This window comes from Schistocerca americana, chromosome 4 (genome assembly GCF_021461395.2).
Source record: "Schistocerca americana isolate TAMUIC-IGC-003095 chromosome 4, iqSchAmer2.1, whole genome shotgun sequence".
Taxonomy (NCBI): Eukaryota; Metazoa; Arthropoda; class Insecta; order Orthoptera; family Acrididae; genus Schistocerca; species Schistocerca americana.
This window is the reverse complement of record NC_060122.1, coordinates 139,133,690-139,154,944: the sequence shown is the minus strand read 5'-3', so window position 1 is coordinate 139,154,944 and position 21,255 is coordinate 139,133,690. Positions and strand designations below refer to the sequence as shown.

General features: G+C 44.8%; 1 protein-coding gene across 1 annotated transcript in view; it reads right to left on the bottom strand.

The window, feature by feature from the left end:
• Positions 1-4,019: 4,019 nt before the first annotated feature.
• The window catches only part of LOC124613302 (two pore potassium channel protein sup-9), a 92,479-nt gene continuing 75,243 nt past the window's right edge, over positions 4,020-21,255 (bottom strand). The window contains exons 5-6 of the mRNA XM_047141998.1: positions 16,078-16,196; positions 4,020-4,326 (exon numbers count right to left, since the gene is read on the bottom strand). Coding sequence (XP_046997954.1) covers positions 4,020-4,326; positions 16,078-16,196 — 426 coding nt within the window. The remainder of the gene's footprint in view (positions 4,327-16,077; positions 16,197-21,255) is intronic.

Sequence of the window (21,255 nt, the reverse complement as noted above, 5' to 3'; positions counted from 1 at the left end):
CTGCATTAACATACCACAAAAACCCAGAACACAGTATAATAGTATCATTCATTCATTGGTAGCTATGCTCGTTAGACAGGTGCTTATTGGATCTTAATAAGTGGAAGTCACTTGCCTAGTGCAGTCCAGTTTTGATGCAAATGACTGTAGAAATGTATGTCAGAATAATGAGGATTATTTTCCATATCGAGAATAGGTCTATGCACACTTGTCAGAAATATGGTACAACAGTCCATTGGCATGTTGTTCACAAATCACACAGGTGCCTCAGTCTTTTTTAGAAACAGAGGTAACCGATTTTCATGATTACAATGTACCTAACCATTGCCAACAAAGAAAATACTGCTGATATTCGTTACACTTATAGTCCATACAATGGTTTTGACCTCTGGGCTAGGATGCAAAGTAGATAGCTGTGCAGCTAGCCAATCAGTGCTCATTCAGTTTCCACGTTCTGTGCTGTGCGAACGTCCATCACATTTGAGCATTCTATCATGTTCTATGTGTGCAAAACTATGATTGATTGATTTCTGTGTACTCTGTGAGTTTTTTTTTAATAATAGCTGAAACACTTAGAAGGTGCTAAGAGTTACACAGACAGGCAAGGGACCTTATATTTGAAGTGTACTCGTTCTTCAAATGTGAGGCAGGTTCAGTCGAGTCGGTCTGTGAGGTTGCCAGACTGCAGGAACACACTGCAGTGGCTTGTGGCGATACTGGTGCATTTTCAGCTGAGTTGACAATGGAGCATTTCTCGGGAGCTGTGTGGCCAGCGGCCATTAACGCTGCCACCGACTATAGAAGCTGAACATTGATGAGATTAAATGGAACAAAATGTGGAGTTGCACAGTATGCCTCACATATACAGGGTGACAATCATTGAAATATATGAATCATTATAACTTCTGAATGGTTTGCATTAGGACGTTCAAATTTCACAGTTGGCCACTGGGCACAATGGGGATTAGTTTGTGCATGCGCATTTGGTTTAGTGACAAAGCCTACTCTCATTTGGATGGGTTTGTTAATAAGCAAAGATGGCGCATTTGGGAGATTGAGAAACCGTATTTCACGATCAAGAAGTCTCTTCACCCTCAACGGGTGGCTGTGTGGTGTGCAGCATCCAGTCATGGAACAATCGATGCAATATTCCTTGATAACTTGGTGATCACCGAATGGTAAGTGAAGGTTTTGGAAGATGATTTCATCCCCATTATCGAAAATGACCCTGATGTCGAAAAGATGTGGTTCATGCAGGATGGAGGTCGACCCCGTCTAAACAGGACAGTGTTAGATGTCCTAGAGGAGTACTTTTGGGACTGCATTCTGGTTCTGGGGTACCCAGAGGCCACTGGCATGGGCCTCGATTGGCCCCCATATTCTCCGGATCTGAACACATACAACTCCTTTTTGTGGGGCTACATTAAAGACAAGGTGTGCAGAAGTATCCCAAAACCATTGCTGAAATGAAAACAGCCATTCAGGAGGTCGTCAACAGCATCGATGTTCCGACACTCCCTGGGTCTCGCAGAATTTTGCTATTCGTCAGTTCCGCATCATCACCAGTGATGGCAGGCATATTGTACATGTCATAACCTAAATTAGAATATGTGTAGTGACGTTTATGTATTGAATAAAGTGTGTGGACGCCATAATTTTTTTTTCATATACTTCAATAATTGTCACCCTCTACATATTGCTAGTCAAGGCAGTTGCCTGCTGTGCAGAATATTGCGGAGCCATTGTGTTTTCATGAGCCCTCAGTGTACATATTCCCATAAAAACACCATAAAATGGAGGCGTGAATTTCTAACAGTTTCTTCTTTTAGTTGTCATGCCGTAGTAAGAAGTAAGGTGTGCAATCCAGAGCGAACGATGGATCTCCAGCACCACAAACACAAATGCAGTATTGTTTGCTATGGTCTGAAAGATGTCCCTGTGGCACTGCAGACTGTAAATCGTAAAGTCATAATACGCATTTTGGATTGACATCTCTGAGGTCGCCGACTAACCTGAAACGTCAAAAAAAAATACATGATTTCAACCACTGATGGCTTTTTACACAAACTGTTCACAACTTTGCAAAAGCGATAATGTGTTACTCACTCGGCAGTGTTCGTCACATACACCCATCGGAACTCCTTAGACATTGGCTATGCAGGATAACGTGGGGGACCCTATAGAATGGTAAGCAAACGAAGACAAAGTTGAAGGAAGTATGGCCATCGGTCCTGTCCCTGTTATAATAGGCCCGAAGCCAAGGCTAAATGGTCAACATCATGGTTGGAGCCTTTTACAATTGTTATAATGTGGTGATGGTAGACTTAGCAAAAGCTGTTAAATTAGGAAATAGCAGTGCCTTTGTTATTAAGAAGAATGATGTAATGTTCCTCTGGACACGAACGAAGGGATATTACACAGCCACTGCTATTTCACCAATATCAGGCCCTCGACTCTCACTAAATATGTGTTCCCAAACAGGGATACACGTAACGTACGAGTGCAGGTTGTGACACATGTAACACATGTCGAACTTTGGGTCTGGCTGTGATTTGTCCTCAGGTAGCTGAAGCAGTTAAGGTGACCACTCCTATAAAATGGGAAATCAAGGATCCAGTCCCAGTATGGCACAAATTTTCGTTATCGTCATTCCGATTTACAGCCAATGGTGGTTCATATTGACAACTATGAATACATTTCTTGTTACAGTTATTCAAATTGCTTGTACATATTCCCCTCAGTCCTTTAATCTCCAGATCCCACACGGTCGTTCCACTCACAGGAAATCTTTTGGACGGTACCCACGTCTATCACAGAGTTCGCTAGTACACGTCTTTGTGGTAACGCTCGAGTCGGAGGAGATAGCTTGTTTGAATCCTGAAGCAGTCCTGTAAAATGGAAAATCAGGGATCGAGTGCCAGTATGGCAGAAATTTTCGTTATCGTCACTCCAATTTACAACCAATGGTGGTTAATATTCACCGCTACGAATGCATTTTGTACTCCAGTTATTCAAATTGCTTGTACATATTCCCCTCAGTCCTTTAATCTCCAGATCCCACACGGTCGTTCCACTCACGGGAAATCTTTTGGACGGTACCCACGTCTATCACAGAGTTCGCTAGTACACGTCTTTGTGGTAACGCTCGAGTCGGAGGAGATAGCTTGTTTGAATCCTGAAGCAGTCAAGGTGACCACTCCTGTAAAATGGAAAATCAGGGATCGAGTCCCAGTATGGCAGAAATTTTCGTTATCGTCACTCCAATTTACACCCAATGGTGGTTAATATTCACCGCTACGAATGCATTTTGTACTCCAGTTATTCAAATTGCTTGTACATATTCCCCTCAGTCCTTTAATCTCCAGATCCCGCACGGCCGTTCCACTCACGGGAAATCTTTTGGACGGTACCCACGCCTATCACAGAGTTCGCTAGTACACGTCTTTGTGGGAACGCTCGAGTCGGAGGAGATAGCTTGTTTGAATCCTGATGTGGGAAGGATTTTCGAATCCAGTATATGTCCGGCAAGTAAATTGCCTGTGCGCCATTCTTAGTGCCACCTCTATGTACTGTCTCGGGAAATAAGGAAATGTGACATTAAGAATCACGTTCCCATCGGTGCTCTTCGAAAGGAATGGGTTATGTATTGATACTGTGTTGAAGGTGTCAATTCTTTTATGAACAGAGAGCAAACACGTGATGCCACACTGTAAATACAGCCACTACACGTACACTGAAGACAAAACTCTCACAGTTTGCGGGGAGAAGGACTGTCGTGCGCCAAGGAAGCAGACACTGCGCTATTAGGCGTCAGAACCTACACCTTGCGGTTTCGCAGTCGAAAGTGTCGTACGACGCACTCCGTTTGAATGAAAAGCAGTTTTCAGTCGGTGAGAAGTTAGTTGCTGAAATTAAAGACGTCTCTTTTGAGTCTGCAAGCGGAACTGTGCGAAGTCCCCACATCTGCACACGACGTAGTAAGCGGAGGAGCAGGGAGGCGGTGCGCCGGCAAGCCGCGGCTAGACGGAGGCGCGCTTGGTGGCGGAGGCGTGCGGGGGCGGCTGCAGCGGCTGGTCGGGCCGGCAGGGCTGGTAGCAGCCCGCGGGGGCGGCGCCGGAGGCGGAGGCGGCTGCGCAGGACGAGGGCCCGAGGCAGGTGCACGAGCACACAGACACCTGGTCGGCGTCGGGCGCGTCGCCGGCGCCGGCGTGCGCGTGCCCTGCCAGCAGCTTGCCGTTCATGGCCAGCACCTCGCCGTCCAGCGTCAGCACGTGCTGCGACGCCGGCTGCAGCTCCGTGTCCTCGCGGCGCACGTCCTCCGCGTTCCTGCGAAAACGCGACCACACTCCTCAGCCGACAGCGTGCACACTTCCCACAACCGTTCGAGAGTCTCTCATCTCTGGAGTGAGCATCCACATGCGCAGAACAGATTTTGTGTTGTCAACATACACTGCAGGCCTGGTCACGTGTTCTCGGGACGTCGTGTGTTTGTCTGTATAGCGCCCTGTATATTTCGAATGTCACTACATCCCTAGTACATCTACATCTACATTTATACTCCGCATGCCACCCAACGGTGTGTGGCGGAGGTCACTTCACGTGCCACTGTCATTACCTCCCTTTCCGGTTCCAGTCGCGTATGGTTCGCGGGAAGAACGACTGCCGGAAAGCCTCCGTGCGCGCTCAGATCTCTCTAATTTTACATTGGTGGTCTCCTCGGGAGGTATAAGTAGGGGGAAGCAATATATTCGATACCTCATCCAGAAACGCACCCTCTCGAAACCTGGACAGCAAGCTACACCGCGATGCAGAGCGCCTCTCTCGCAGAGTCTGCCACTTGAGTTTGCTAAACATCTCCGTAGCACTATCACGGTTACCAAATAACCCTGTGACAAAACGCGCCGCTCTTCTTTGGATCTTCTGTATCTCCTCTGTCAACCCTACCTGGTACGGATCCCACACTGATTTGCAATACTCAAGTATAGGTCGAACGAGTGTTTTGTAAGCCACCTCCTTTGTTGATGGACTACATTTTCTAAGGACTCTCCCAATGAATCGCAACCCGGCACCCGCCTTACCAATAATTAATTTTATATGATCATTCTACTTCAAATTGTTCCGCACGCATACTCCCATATATTTTACGGAAGTAACTGCTACCAGTGTTTGTTCCGCTATCATATAATCATACAATAAAGGATCCTTCTTTCTATGTATTCGCAATACATTACATTTGCCTATGTTCAGGGTCAGTTGCCACTCCCTGCACCAAGTGCCTGTCCGCTGCAGATCTTCCTGCATTTCGCTACAATTCTCTGATGCTGCAACTTCTCTGTATACTACAGCGTCATCCGCGAAAAGCCGCATGGAACTTCCGACACTATCTACTAGGTCATTTATATATATTGTGATGGATTCTTTTCGTACTTGTCGTGGATTATTTATATATGTTATGCAGACATTTTAACAGTATCCATTTGAGACAGGGAATAAACCAGCTACGTAACTTTTAAGGGCAAGTGATATTGCATTCTGCTTCTTTGCGATAGGTGTCACAATTCAGATGCACTCGATTTTTGATAGTTTCCGGTATGATACTGCACTTTATAGTATTACAGAGCCTGACGTACATTTTTGCAGTGATAGTCTTGCGAAATGACTTGACATTACGTTAGTACTTTTGCAATTGTCCGAAAAACACCGAATTTGCCACACATTAGCGATTATATCCCTGCTAATTCGTCGTTTTTTTCTGCTATTTTCGCGTATTTATCTTCTCGTTTTTGCGACCTAAAGCACAATTTTTCTTACTGGTGACACTTTGAAGAGTTTATTTAACGCATTTTACGTACTTGCTCCCAGTTTATTAAATAAATAGTAGACTGAGTAAGAAGGGGGGGGGGAAAAGGCGATCGGAGAATAAATGTACTGTAAAGCAAATACAGTTGGTCATGTAACAGTCAACCCATATAACACCATTAAGGGAAGTGGAAAGTGACACTAATGAAAGAGTTTGGGGACATGTTTATTAATATTTTACACTTCTTAATCAAATGGCGAAGAAAATAAATTGAAGGCAAAACACACCAAAGAAGATGAATGTGTACTTTGATTAGCTACACTGCAGAAAATGTATTTAAGCTGAATGCAGAAATTGGTAGTAGGTGCTGTGGAAAATTAAAAATAGTTGGTATAGCATCTACCTCTCTCCACACACGTCCAAATTTTTCTCTGTCTAAACGTTCCTCTTCAAAGTGTTTTGAACATACTTTGCAATATTTTGTGGGGACAAAATTACTCCTCCTTATTTTCTGCAGCCACATCTTTACTCGTTGTTCATCCTTCGTGAAACTAAAATATAAATCACACATAATCATTCTCCATGTCCTAGACACACTTAACATAGTCTCCTACTGTAACTTTATAGTAAACAAAAAGGTTTGGACACACACACGATACGAAGACAATTACAGACTCCAACTCTATTGAATTTATCTGTCTCCCGTCTTTCAAATCTATATACATAATCCACAAATCACTCATAAATGCATGGAGGATAGTATTTGCTGAAACAGCTAACCATTCCCTTTCCTGTCCCACTAGCAAATTTACGAGAGGAAACGATTGTTTGTAAGCTTTTGTACGAGCCGTACCTTATATAGTCATAAAATCGTAGAAAAAATAGGTCTACAGAATCAAGCCGTAATTATAATGCGTCTCGAAATTTTTAAACATAGTACCCATGAAAAGTTACTATCCCTCCTTTCACATATTTTTCTTTGCATCCGTAGCAACAACAGTAATTCACCATCGCTATTACACTATCAACAAATGGTGAAAACACAACAAAAACTCTTGATATTATAAACTTCAAACTCTGCAGAAAGCACACACGCACAGCGAACTCCCGAAAACACCTGACAATCCTGGTTTAATGTAGACAACATGCGCAGAACGCAATGCTCACTCCAGAGACATTTACTCCATGCTGTACCCTCCTGTTCGGTACATGGAGGTAAAAATAAGAGGAGTTGTCATGACGTCACAAGCTTGAAGCCAACCCAAGTGAAGATCCGCCATGTTAGCTACCCCAAAACCTTCCCATCTGGTGGTTTGATTCCGTGTAGTTGTGAAGTGTTTTGATAAAAAATGCCGGCTTGCGTTGCTTACGGGTGTACTAATCGTTCTGATTGTAGTCTAAAGTTTAAACAAATCACATTTCATTCGTAAGTGGAGTTATTTAAGCGCTATTTCCTTATTTATACTTGAAATTCTGATACACTGTAAAGTTTTACAGTATGATTTTATTTCTGTGATTTGACTTCAGATTCCCTGTCAATCCAACACGACGAGCTCTCTGGAGGTGAGCAATACACTTGGTTTTCAGTGTTTGGTTATTCCCAAGTAACTGAAAAGTTCTGGCAAGAAATATCCTGGAAATGGGGACTAATGTTTTAAAATGCAATGACTTAATACAAGACTAATGTAACTACATGTAGTTAATTAAATCTTCAGTAAAATGTGTGGAACACCTGTTACAGTGGTTAAATTATAAGTACTTAAAGGGTTACATATTTGTTAAAGCGAAGTTCCCTACCTAAGTCCAGGCTATTTAGATCATTACATTAATCGCTGTGTTGTCGTGTTACCCTGCAAATTGCTGTTATTTGCCGCACTGAATGTCACTTGGGAGGTACAATTTAAAAACAAAGCAGATGTGTAAACTACAATGGGCCTGACAATCTTAAATTCAATTCTTTGCCTTCGTAATTTAACGAATCGTTCACTTTGTTGACATGAGAACTGGTTTCTTTGTATCATCCATGCATACATCTATGGGACCCCAATGGAAATAAGGTAAGTTTCTTACAAACTTGAACATTTAAATTTTGCATTTGACTTGAAAATGTAACGAATACAAATCGGTTCCTCTAAACTACTAATCATTGCTTTTGGAGTTCTGCTTTATCAATTATCGACACAAACACAATGAAAGTGAATAGAAATGGATTACGAAAGCACGCTTTTCATAGCACATACTTATTATCCCGGTTATTCGTTGTGTATAAGCAAAAAGGAATTACAGTACTGAGGGCAGAAGCGTCATATTTTCGTGTCGTATTACTGTATCGAGTACGCATTTAAGACCAGAAAAACGTTTGAAGTTGCGTTCCTTATGCTGTGTTGTTCACTAAAACAGTGTAACATTTACTATATAAAATAAATATCACGTGCACAAGACAGAAATAACGAACAAGAAGCAATTGTAAACACTCGTCTGCTAATGTTTTGGGGGATCCAAGATGGCGTCAGGCCCCGCCCACTGGCATCAAAACAACTTACAGCGTAAGTCTGTGGCGCCATCTCCCCTTATTCTACCTCCATGGTTCGGTATCATCTCATTTCAAAGAAAGATCACACTTCAGAAGAAAGAGGAAGGATTGGAGTAGTTCCCAGCAAATACACTATCTGAGCAGAGGTTTCTGTACACCCCTGTGCAATGTGGAATTGATCGGAAGTTGTCACGAGAGACGGACTTGCCAATATAAAAGGAGGCAGGGAGTGTCGTGTTGCCGGCAGAGAAGCTGCTACAGAAGAATGGGCCCACGCGAAGGGCTCATTGGCTTCGAACGTGGGATGTCACCAGAGTAAATGTCAATCAGGGACGTTTAAACTGTTTTAAGGATGCAGTGATAGTGGAGCGTCGTGGCACGATTGGAGCAGGGCGGTGCGGCGAGCGAAACAGCGACGGCGAAACAAACGAGTGCCGCGGAGTGCGCGTGTTTACAGTGGCGCTGCTAACAGGGCGGAGTGAAGCAGGCGGCACACAGCGGCGCTGAGCGAAACTAGAATGAATGTTTCTGACAAGGGAAACTCCCCACCGCACCCCTTCAGATTTAGTGATGAGACGGCACAGTGGATAGCCCGCCAAAAGCTGAACACAAATCGAGCACGAGCTTTTTAGCCATCATATTCGGCTACAAGATCTTCTTACAAGGGAACCTCCCCATCGCACCCCCCTCAGATTTAGTTATAAGTTGACACAGCGGATAGGCCTTGAAAAACTGAACACAGATCAATCGAGAAAACAGGAAGAAGTTGTGTGGAACTATCCCTCAGGTGAAAAGTTAATTTTCGCAAAGTTATGATCTGTCCGTTCGTTCACTGACGCCTCTGTTCACTGTAATAAGTTTAGTGTCTGTGTTTTGCGACCGCACCGCAAAACCGTGCGATTAGTAGACGAAATGACGTGCCTTTTTTTTTTTTTTTTGTTCGTTTTCGTTCGTTGTATCTGCTCGGTGCGGACGTCGCAAGACACCCGTTTCAGTTCGTAGTTGATCCATTATCTCAGTTTTTTTTATTACAGAGGGCAACCAACCCTCTGACAGAACACGCTGAGATACCGTGCCGGCGTCTCTCGAATGGGCACCGAAAACATTTGATCACAAGGTCATAGGTCAACCAATTCCTCCACAGGAAAACACGTCTGATATATTCTATACGACACTGGTGACGGCATGTGCGTCATATGACAGGAATATGTTGTCGACCCACGCAACTTGTACACTTGGCGAATGGGTAAGAAGATTCTTTTACCTTGCCCGATTTAGGTTTTCTTGTGGATGTGACAATTGTCTGAAAATAAAAAAAAAACTAAACTTTTCACTCGAGGGGAGGAATGAACCAAGGACCTCTCGTTCCGCAGCTGCTCACGCTAACCACGGCACCACGGTGCTCCTGATTTCATTTAACCCCTGATGTTGCATATCTTGCGCATGGACTACTCAGTTTGTACATTTTGCTTATTTTTTTCACGGTTCCACACAACTTCTACCTGTTTTCTCGATTGATCTGTGTTCAGTTTTTCCAGGCCTATCCACTGTGCCAACTTATAACTAAATCTGAGGGGGGTGCGATGGGGAGGTTCCCTTTTTAGAGCAGTCGAGAAGGCAGAAATGGCAAGATAACGTAATGTGGCGTGATATAACGATGACAGATGGTTTGTTCGGTACGGGTATCGTGAGAAAGACCGTCTAAATTGTGGGCCTTCTCTGCGATTGGCTGCTGCTTTCTGAAGTTCCGTGCCAAAATGATAATCTTCTATTATTAACATTAGACAAACTAAACAGCGTATTTACTTGCATTTCAAATTATAGCCTCTCTGAATAGCGTGCTATCATTCCATTATTTCACAAGTATTAGTAACCTACAGAATGGTAAACGACTGCTAAACAAGAAGGCAGAACCACTTCGGAGATCTTTGGATTGCACCTAACTTGGATGGCGGTCGAAGTGGTTCGGCTGTAACATCATAGCTGGTTCGGCAGCATTGAACGACATGCTGGCTGCCACGGTCGGTGTCAGTTAAGACTTTACTAGTAATTTATGTTTTTTAATTATCAGATATAGTTCGGCAGTTTCGGAGGATAGACATTTTGTCTGCCGCGGTCGGTGTCACTTAAGACTTTGTTTTCAAGGTCTAGTTTGTAAAGGTTCGGTAGTCTCTGAGGACAGACATGTTGTCTATCGTTGTCAGTGGCAGGACATTATTAGCAATGTATGGTTATTTGGACATATACTTGAGAACAATGTGACAGCAATTACAAAAATATGCAGTTCATTGTTTTGTTGAAGAATGGAAATTCTTTGTGACTCTAAAGTAGAATGTAATGTGCAGTTTCTGGTTGTCCTGCTAATAAAAACTGAGTGGCAGCCCGTGTAAACAAACTGATTGGGAATTTAATTATTTCTAAAGGAACAGTTCCCCGCTAAGAGTTTCTTACAGCCTCAAGGTAACGGATTCGCGACCTACGTGCCGTTTTCTGCGCAGGGGACAACAACTATAGAAGACTGCAGGTTGCTGAACATTTATTAGAACTTATGCATTCCAATCTGGGCGGTGGAAGCAAATAGGCACCTCGCCTGTACCACAGCCTTAGTACAAATGAGATCAGTGACACATCATCTGTGGTAACACAGAGGAGGTATGAAAGAGAGAAATATTTTTGAGGTAAGGGGTTTATCATACGCGCATATAGCCAGGTCCCTCCCTCCCTCTCTCTCTCTCTCTCTCTCACTCACTCACTCACTCACTCTCTCTCTCTCTCTCTCTCTCTCTCTCACTCACTCACTCACTCTCACTCACTCACTCTCACTCTCTCTCACTCTCTCTCTCTCTCACACACACACACACACACACATACAGACACACACACTCTTTTTCAACTTGTAAGGTGTACTGAACTGTGGAAAAAGAAGTGAACTGTCCAATCTCAAGATGTGTAACATCCAGAGAATTTCAGTAGCCGCGGCGTCATGGTTGTGTGGTGCTGTATTTTTTATTTTTCCAAAATTATGAACTGTCCATCCGGTCTGTTCGCCGTATTCAAATTTGTATCTGCGTCGCGGTGCAAAATCCGTATGCAACAGCGAGGTGTACGGAAGGGGCCTCCAAACGTACGTACCTCCTATTTGTTGTACACAAGTGCCACATGTTATGGCTATTGTGTTCCGTTTTGGAAGTTTTGACTCTTGAATTTCTTTGTTGTAACATAGTTCACATCCGTTTACTTGTTGTTTTCTTTTCTGTGGGATGTCTATGCGGGATCTCGCCTGCTTTCACTATTCATCATATTTACTTGCGTCAGTAACATATTTGCACCACATGTCTCAATGTATAGTATGACAATTGACAAAACTACAGAAGGACAAGAGACACAGCAATGACCAGACGAAAACTTCATAATTTTGCGAAAAAAAAAGAATGTTTATGAGGGAGATTTGATCATGGATCTCCTGCTTTGTGGTGCAACACCGTGACCACACAACCACGATGACGTGGTTCTTGTGCTTTGCTACATGCTCCATGTCTTAAGCTCAGAACGTTCACTCTTTCTGTTTTGTTTCTTTTTTCAAAGTTCAGTACACCTTCTGTAATATCCTCGTTGACACTGTAGAGTCTTGTACCATGGAAGCAAGGGAGAGGATGTGGTTGTGGGTGGCCAGTAACCTCTTCCCACAACGTAAATGCACACGTAGATTAACATGGTTCTTCAATTACACGAACAGATAACGGCTACTTAACTTGTAATAGAGTCCATGTGTTGTGGTACAAGCTTTTCCGTAATAGTCCTCTTGCAGACGATATCGGTGGTCTCGCTATAACCTGACGCTGTATACTGTCGTAGCCTATGCGCGCTCTGCGAATGAATGACAGAAGCGGAACTAGAATGAGTCAGTGAGAATGACTGGGTTAGTGACTGAGGCCCTCCGGTGAGCGGTGGCGATCTAAATACTTGCTGTCGAGCTTGCGAGTCTTGTCTTCGGCCTCTCGTGATAGGCGCGCTTGATCGACCTCGCGCTACATCTTTGCCGCCCAATGTAACAGCATGATAACGTAAAAAGCTTCCGCAGAGTGTTTGCGGATGATGCTGTTGTATATAGAGAAGTTGCAATGCTAGAAAGTTGTTGTGCAATCCCGGAAAATCTGATAAGATCGACGTCTGGTGCAGGCAGTGGCAATAAGCTGTCAGCGTGAACGAGTGTAACATATTGCGCATAGATAAACGGTAATTTCCATTGCTAAGTGATTACACGACTGCCGAACAGTCACTGGAAGCACTCACATCCACAACATGTTTGGGAGTGTGCGTACGGTGTGGTTTAAGTGGAACGACTACATAAGACTAACCGTAGGAAATGCAGATACCAAACAGATTCATTGGAAGAATTCTCAGGAACTGTAGTCCAACCGCACAGGCGGTACCTTTTTGACCGATAGTTGGACTGTGTTCGTCAGACTGCGACGTTATGAGACAGAGCTGAAAGAGGAAACAATGAAGATTCTAAGAAGAGCAGTGCGATCCGTCACGGAGATGCTCACCCATATGCTGTGGCAGATGGTACGAGAGAGGCACTGTGCATCGTGGTGTGGTTTATTGTTAAAACCTGGAAGAGTCAACAAATATTGTTTTCTCCTACATACGTTTCACGAAAAGACCCGAAGGTAAAATTACAGGTATCTAATCCCACACAGATGCCTACCAACAACCTGTCTTCCTGTACACCATTCGCGACTGTAAGGGGGGAAGTAACAATGGTATACAAACAAGTCGCCCCCTCCCAACACACATCATGAGACGGATTGCGGATTATAGATGTGCATGTGGGTCAATGAAATCGATCACCCATGCAAGGCCCCATCGATGGAAGGATGTGGTGCTCACCAGGTTGCGAATAGGACACTGTCGAATGACACACACTTTCCTGCTCCAGCAGGATGATTCATCAATATGTGAAACTTGTGGAATGTTATTTTCGGTATAACATATTCTAACTACGTGTATTTCATATGCTGACGTAAGGGCAATCCTCAGCTTGACTACAGATCTGTCTACCATCCCAGCTGATAATTTAATCAGTGTAACAGGCATTTCAGAACTTCGGATGTGTTGGGCTTCCTACCTAAAGTGCTGGGAAGAGGAAGTTAATGAGCCCTGAATGAATGTTTCGGCCACTGTTTGTTATTAAGCGACTAGCCACTCATATACAAGGAGAATCAAGAGGGAACGTATATTCTTTGAGGGGTCATAACGTAAGTTAGTTAGCACCTCACATTCGATGAGAACAAAACTACATGTTCATTTTACTATCATATACACTATTACTTAATTTACTGGTAAAATTAACTCAAAATGGCTCAAATGGGTCTGAACACTATGGGACTTAACATCTGAGGTCATCAGTCCCCTAGAACTTAGAACTACTTAAACCTAACTAACCTAAGGACATCACGCACATCCATGCCCGAGGCAGGATTCGAACCTGCGACCGTAGCGGTCGCGCGGTTCCAGACTGAAGCGCCTAGAACCGCTCGGCCACTCCGGCCGGCAGTAAAATTAACTATTTGAAATTTAAAGGACGCTTATATAATTTCAGTAAGAGTTTTATAGAACTCTTTTGGACGATTTTCTCGAGTCCTGCGTTTTTGATTTGTGTCATTGTTATTGTCGGGGTGCGATATATTGTAAACAAGTCTCTGTAAAGCCATCGTTATACAGGACGGTTGAGGGACGTCGGATTTTCAATATAAAACGTCAAATGAAAAAATACCTGCAGCTGTCTACATTTCAAATTTTATTTTACTTATGCGAACAGTTTCGGCGTTTCTCCACGCCATCTTCAGGCCCCCCTTACCGACATGTGGGCAGAATCCAGCCTCGTATGCAATAGAAGTAGGGGCCAGCATTCAGTAACTGATATCCGTGGACTACATTTTTAACAACGCGATCCCTTCGTTCACCAGTCGCAGACCAATTGTACGAGGGTAATCAGAAAAGTAATGTCTCCTATTTTTTTATAAGTACATAGACCTGTTTATTTCTGCAATCGTTTACATCAGTTTACAGCTTGAACATTTAGCTGTTTTTTGACATAATCACCTTTTCTGTCGATGCATTTTTGTAGACGCTGTGGCAGTTTTTGTATGCCCATGTCATACCAGCTCGCCGCCATGCTGTTCAGAAAGTTATGAACCTCTTCTTTCACTTCGTCGTCGGAGCTGAATCGCTTTCCGGCCAAATGTTCTTTTAACCTAGGGAACAGGTGATAGTCATTGGGCGCCAAGTCACGACTATAGGGTGGGTGGGTGATTATGTTCTAGTGAAACTGTTGCAGGAGAGCAACGGTTTGCCGAGCGACGTGTGGGCGAGCGTTGTCATGGAGAATGTGTACGCCCTTGCTCATCATTCCTCTTCTCCGGTTCTGAATTGCCCGTTTGAGTTTTTTCAGAGTCTTACAGTACCTGTCGGCGTTAATTGTGATCACAGTGGGTATAAAGTCGACCAGCAATACACCTTTCCGATCTCAAAAAACGGTTGTCTTGACTTTACCGGCAGACTGTGTCCGTCTGAATTTCCGCGGCTTTGGCGAAGAAGGATGCCGCCACTGGCGTGATTGTTGCTTGGTCTCAGGTGTAAAGTGGTACGGCCAGGTTTCGTCACCTATGACAATTGAGTGCAGAAAGTTGTCCTGTTCGGCTGCAAAGCGGTGAAGAAATGCGCTGGAAGCATCAACTCGCTGCCGCATGTGGTCCTCAGTAAGCATGCGTGGCACCCATCTTGCGCACACCTTCCGGTAGTTCAATGTTTCCGTTAAAATTGTGTGAGCGGTGCCTCGGGAAACCTGAGGAACCAACGTGCAGAGATCATCCAGCGTGATCCGCCGATCTTCACGCATGCTTTGCTCAACTTTCAACACTGTCTCCTAAGAAACTGACCGTCTCCCGCTCCTTTGTTCGACGTTAATTTCGGTCCGACCCGCTGCAAACTCTCTACACCACTTACGAACATTTTTGACATCCAAGCTCGACTCACCATACACTTCCGTCAATTGGCGATGGATTTCAATCGGTGCAGTGCCCTTTGCATTCAAAAACCGAATAACTGTTCGCAGTTCGCACTTGGCGGTAACATCCAACGGGAGCTCCATTCTCAACGGCTGCCAAGCCAAGACTGAGCGCCTCAGCGCGGCGTGCGCATGTTTACACACAGCGCGTGCCACACAGAGTTCTGTACTTAAAAAATAAAAAATAGGAGACCTTACTTTTGGGATTACCCTCATCATTGATTAACGAAGGGTTGCGTTGTTAAAAAAGTAGTCTTCGAATAGCAATTACTGATGCTGGCCCCTATTTCGATTGCACATGGATTCTTCCTACACCTCGGTCGTTATTGATTTGACGTTTTATATTGTAAACAGTTATGGCCTCATAAGCCTCTCTCGGCTACAGTTGTTCAAAAATGGTTCAAATGGCTCTAAGCACTATGGGACTTAACATCAGAGGTCATTTGTTCCCTAGACTTAGGACTACTTAAACCTAACTGACCTAAGGACATCACACACATCCACGCCTGAGGCAGGATTCGAACGTGCGACCGTTGCAGCAGCGCGGTTCCGGACAGAAGCGCCTAGAACCGCACGGCCACAGCGGCCGGCTGGTACAGTTGTATTCCGTTACCGAACGAGCAGTCATCTCCTGAGGAGGTAACGGCGGTCACACACAGGTGGGCGACTCACATGGTCATGAAGCGCAGCACCAGCAGGTTGATGCTGGCCGCGACGACTGCCAGCCCGAACAGGATGAAGACCAGGCTCAGCGCCACGTAGCCCGGCTTCTCGCTCAGCGCCTGGTCGTTCTGCAACACGAGACACACGAACGCAGGCACAGCTGACGTAAGGCCCGTGTCACAAGAGCGGCTTAGGGCAACACCGGCTCAAAGGAAGGCCTCGGCGCTTGTTCGTGACGTCACGTCAGCTAGGCACGGCGAACGCCAGGTCTGTTGCAGGCAGCAACGCATGGGCGTGCTTATCGCTATAAATCTCTTATTTTTGGACAAAATGTTTGGTATTGTTTTGGATTTTGCACTTTTATTTAGATGAAAGATTTTCTTACTATCGTAAAGCTACAAATGAAGATCATAGTTCTGTATTACTGAAGCCTGTCGAAACAAACGTAGATCAACATGAGAAGATGCTTTGCCCCATTGTAAGCTTCGGAAATTTTACATTCGAGTAACTATATTTACTTGATCCATTTTGTTATCGACACTTACCCCAGCCCCCTTACAATTAACTCGTTTCTTTTATTTATTTATTTATTTTCGTTTGACATCGTCACTGGAAATGTGAACTAATTTACATGTGTAAATGTCCAACTGTTGCCAGTCATTAGATTACAGTCGTTTTCAACGAAAGGAATTCTAAACAGGAAACAAAATAGCTTCATACATCGAACATACTGCTGAGCTTAAACTTTTTTAAACATGCACATTAGAAAAGATAAATATTCCCCTCTTGCAACTGAAAGGAGAAACTTTATAAGATAAAAAAAATTATGTGATAAAACAAGTATCTCTTTTGCCTCTTCTTCTGTCCCCCACCCCCTCCCCCAACGTGTACAATCGCAAGATATTTCATTAACATTCAGTGCTCCTCACCCCATAGTCAACCAAGATACATAAAGAAGAGCACCAATATGTTCACAATTTCTTGTAAAAGCAACCCAGTACAAACGTAACTTCCTCAGATTTACAAATAAGGTAAAGAAGCACGAATTCTGTTGCTGCTGGACCATGAAGTTGTTTTTGTATGTCAATCCTTAAAACAGGTGGAAATTTAAGTTCAGGAGCACACTATTTGTTAAGAAGTGTAATGGATTGCACAATTAATTGATTGCAGAAATCTCTCAGAACAATGTGTGTTGGTCAACTATCGCCAATAGTTCACATTTTCCTGTGTCAGAGAGGGAGACACCAGCATTATGAGTATGCCTGTAACAGACCTGGCGTTCGCCGTGCCTAGCTGACGTGACGTCACGATCAAGCGCTGATGCCTTTCTTTGAGTCGGTGTTGCTTAACGTCGAAATTGACTGCTCCAAGTGCGTGCGGCTCCCGTGCCTGCCTGTGACGCAGCAGCCAAAAACGTCGCGAGAGCATCTATGACGTCGACGACGTACAGATTGAGCCGAGTGTGGAGTTCTAAATTTTCGAGTGTGCCACACACTGTGCACGCGCAGAAACAACGGACTGTGGTGGCGGCTGCACAATTGGAACTTAACCTACTATGGGCGAGTTCACTGGAGTTATAGAAATTGATTTAGTGCTTTCGTGCCTTATCAGTCTCCATTGTGTTGTTTGCTTTCTTTTCGTGTCACACTGACAAGATTGCACGAGGTCCTGGTATTTTTCCTATTAGCGTTCTGCTACAGTAGAGACGAAATATCTGAAAGCAGAAAGATATTTACGTTTCACGCAGAGAAAACTTACACTGTGCATATATAAGAATGTAAATACACTACTGGCCGTTAAAATTGCTACACTAAGAAGAAATGCAGATGATAAACGGGTATTGATTGGACAAATATATTATACTAGAACTGACATGTGATTAAATTTACACGCAACTTGGGTGCATAGATCCTGAGAAATCAAAACCCAGAACAACCACCTCTGGCCGTAATAACGGCCTTGGTACGCCTGGGCATTGAGTCAAACAGAGCTTGGATGGCGTGTACAGGTACAGCCGCCCATGCAGCTTCAACACAATGGCACAGTTCATAAATAGTAGTGAATGGCGTATTGTGACGAGCCAGTTGCTCGGCCACCATTGACCAGACGTTTTCAATTGGTTAGAGATCTGGAGAATGTGCTGGCCAGGGCAGCAGTCGAACATTTTCTGTATCCAGAATGGCCCGTACAGGACCTGCAACATGCGGTCGTGCATTATCCTGCTAAAATGTAGGGTTTCGCAGGGATCGAATGAAGGGCAGAGCCACGGGTCGTAACACATCTGAAATGTAACGTCCACTGTTCAAAGTGCCGTCATTGCGAACAAGAGGTGACCGAGACGTGTAACCAATGGCACCCCATACCATCACGCCGGGTGATACGCCAGTATGGCGATGATGAATACACGCTTCCAATGTGCGTTCACCGCTATGTCGCCAAACACGGATGCGACCATCTTGATGCTGTAAACAGAACTTGGATTCATCCGCAAAAATGACGTTTGCCATTCGTGCACCCAGGTTCGACGTTGAGTACACCATCGTAGACCCTCCTGTCTGTGATGCAGCGTCAAGGGTAACCGCAGCCGTGGTCTCCGAGCTGATAGTGCTGCTGCAAACGTCGTCGAACTGTTCGTGCAGATGGTTGTTGTCTTGCAAACGTCCCCATCTGTTTACTCAGGGATCGAGACGTGGCTGCACGATCCGTTACAGCCATGAGGATAAGATGCCTGTCATATCGACTGCTAGTGATACGAGGCCGTTAGGATCCAGCACGGCGTTCCATATTACCCTCCTGAACCCACCGATTCCATATCCTGCTAACAGTCATTGAATCTCGACCAACGCGAGCAGCAATGTCACGATACGGCAAACCGCAATCGCGATAGGCTACAATCCGACCTTTATCAAAATCGGTAACGTGATGGTACGCATTTCTCCTCCTTACACCAGGCAACGCCGGTCAAATGCTGTTTGTGTATGAGAAATCGGTTGGAAACTTTCCTCATGTCAGCACGTTGTAGGTGTCGCCACCGGCGCCAACCTTGTGTGAATGCTCTGAAAAGCTAATCATTTGCATATCACAACATCTTCTTCCTGTCGGTTAAATTTCTCGTCTGTGGCGCGTCATCTTCGTGGTGTAGCAATTTTAGTGGCCAGCAGTATAGATAAATATCTTTCATGAAAATTGTTTCAGCACTGAAAGAGTCAGAATTATTTGGTGAACTAAATAATTTCCGATGTTATTTGGCACTTTGCAAGAAATCAAGGTGCACAGGGTAAAGGAAAAAGGCACTATTTATTGCGTTCTACACTGAGCTCACGGAATTCATGGGATTGCGATATGCACATATACGGATAGTGGTAGTATCAAATTCAGAAGGTATAAAAGGGCAGTTCATTGGTGGAGCCGTCATTAGTATTCAGGTGATCCGTGTGAAAAGGATTCCGACGTGATTGTGGCTGCACGATGAAAATTAACAGACGTTTGAGCTAGACGCACGTGAAATTCCATTTCGGAAATCATTGGGAATTCAAAACTCCGAATCCACAGTGTCAAGAGTGTGCCGAGAAAGCCACATTTCAGGCATTACCCCTCACTACTGACAACGCAGTGGCCGATGGCCTTCACTTAACGACCGTGAACATCGAAGTTTGTGTAGAGTTGTCACTGGTAGCGGACAAGCAATACTGCGTGAAATAACTGCAGAAATCAATGTGGAACGTACGAATGTAAGATATCCGCTAGGGCGGTGCTGCAGTATCTGGCGTTAACGGCTATGGCAGCAGACGACCGAAGCGTTTGTCTTTCCCAACGGCTCGACGTCGGCTGCGGCATCTATCCTGGGCTCGTGACCAAATCGGTTGTACCCCAGACGACTGGAAAACCGTGGTCTGGCCAGATGAGTTACGATTTCAGTCGGTAAGAGCTGGTGGTGGGGTTCGAGTGTGCCGCAGATCCCACGAAGCCATGGAACCAAGTTCATTAGAACGAAAAACCAGTCCAAGTAGCAAATTTTAACTTTTTATTCACTCGATGGCTAGTTTCGGACCGAGAAGACCCATTTTCAGATCATCTTAAAATAGTCGAAAATGGCATTTCCGAAGATGCCATTTTCGACTATGTTATGACGACTTGAAAATCGGTCTCGGTCCGAAATGTCACTGAACGAATAAAAAAAAAATTGCAGCTGAGACTGGTGTTTCGTTGTACTGATTAACAGAAGTTGCTGACCCAAGCTACTCCAGCATGCTGCAAGTTCGTAAATGAACCCAAGTTGTCAACAAGGCACTGGGCAAGCTGGTGGTGGCTCCATAATGAAGTAGGCTGTGTTTACATGGTATGGACTGGGTCCTCTAGATGTTCGGCTATTTGCAGACAATTTGCAGCCGTTCAGGGACGTCATGTTCCCAAACAATGACGGGATTGTCATCTTGGATATTCGGGAATCCAGCCGGATGTTCGCGTCGTTCTCGCACGATATTTCAACAGCGTGCCTCGCTGTCTTCTTCAGGTGCTACCTGAGACTGAGAGTCTCAGGTAGCACCTGAAGAAGACAGCGAGGCACGCTGTTGAAATATCGTGCGAGAACGACGCGAACATCCGGCTGGATTCCCGAATATCCAAGATGACAACAGATCGCCGGGAAAGCATGAAGAATTACAATGACGGGATTTTTATGGATGACAATGCGCCATGTTATCGCGTCACAGTTGTTCGCGACTGATTTGAAGAACATTCTGGACAATTCGAGCAAACGGTTTGGTCGCCCAGATTGCCCGACATGAATCTCATCGACCGTGTATGAGACACAACCGAGAGGCCAGTTCGTGCACAAAATCTTGCACCGGCAACACTTTCGCAATTATGGACGGCTGCTGAGGCAGCACGGTTTCAAAATTTCTGCAGGGGACGTCCAGCGATTTGTTGAGTCCATGCCTCGTCGAGTTGTTGCACTAACCAGGACTAAAGGAGATCTGACACAATATTAGAAAGTACCCCACGACTTTTGGAGCAACGGCCTTGCCGCAGTGGATACACCGGTTCCCGTCAGATCACAGAAGTTAAGCGCTGTCGGGCGTGGCCGACACTTGGATGGGTGACCCTCCTGGCCGCCATGCACTGTTGCCATTTTTCTGTGTGCACTCAGCCTCGTGATGCCAACTGCGGAGCTACTCGCCCGAATAG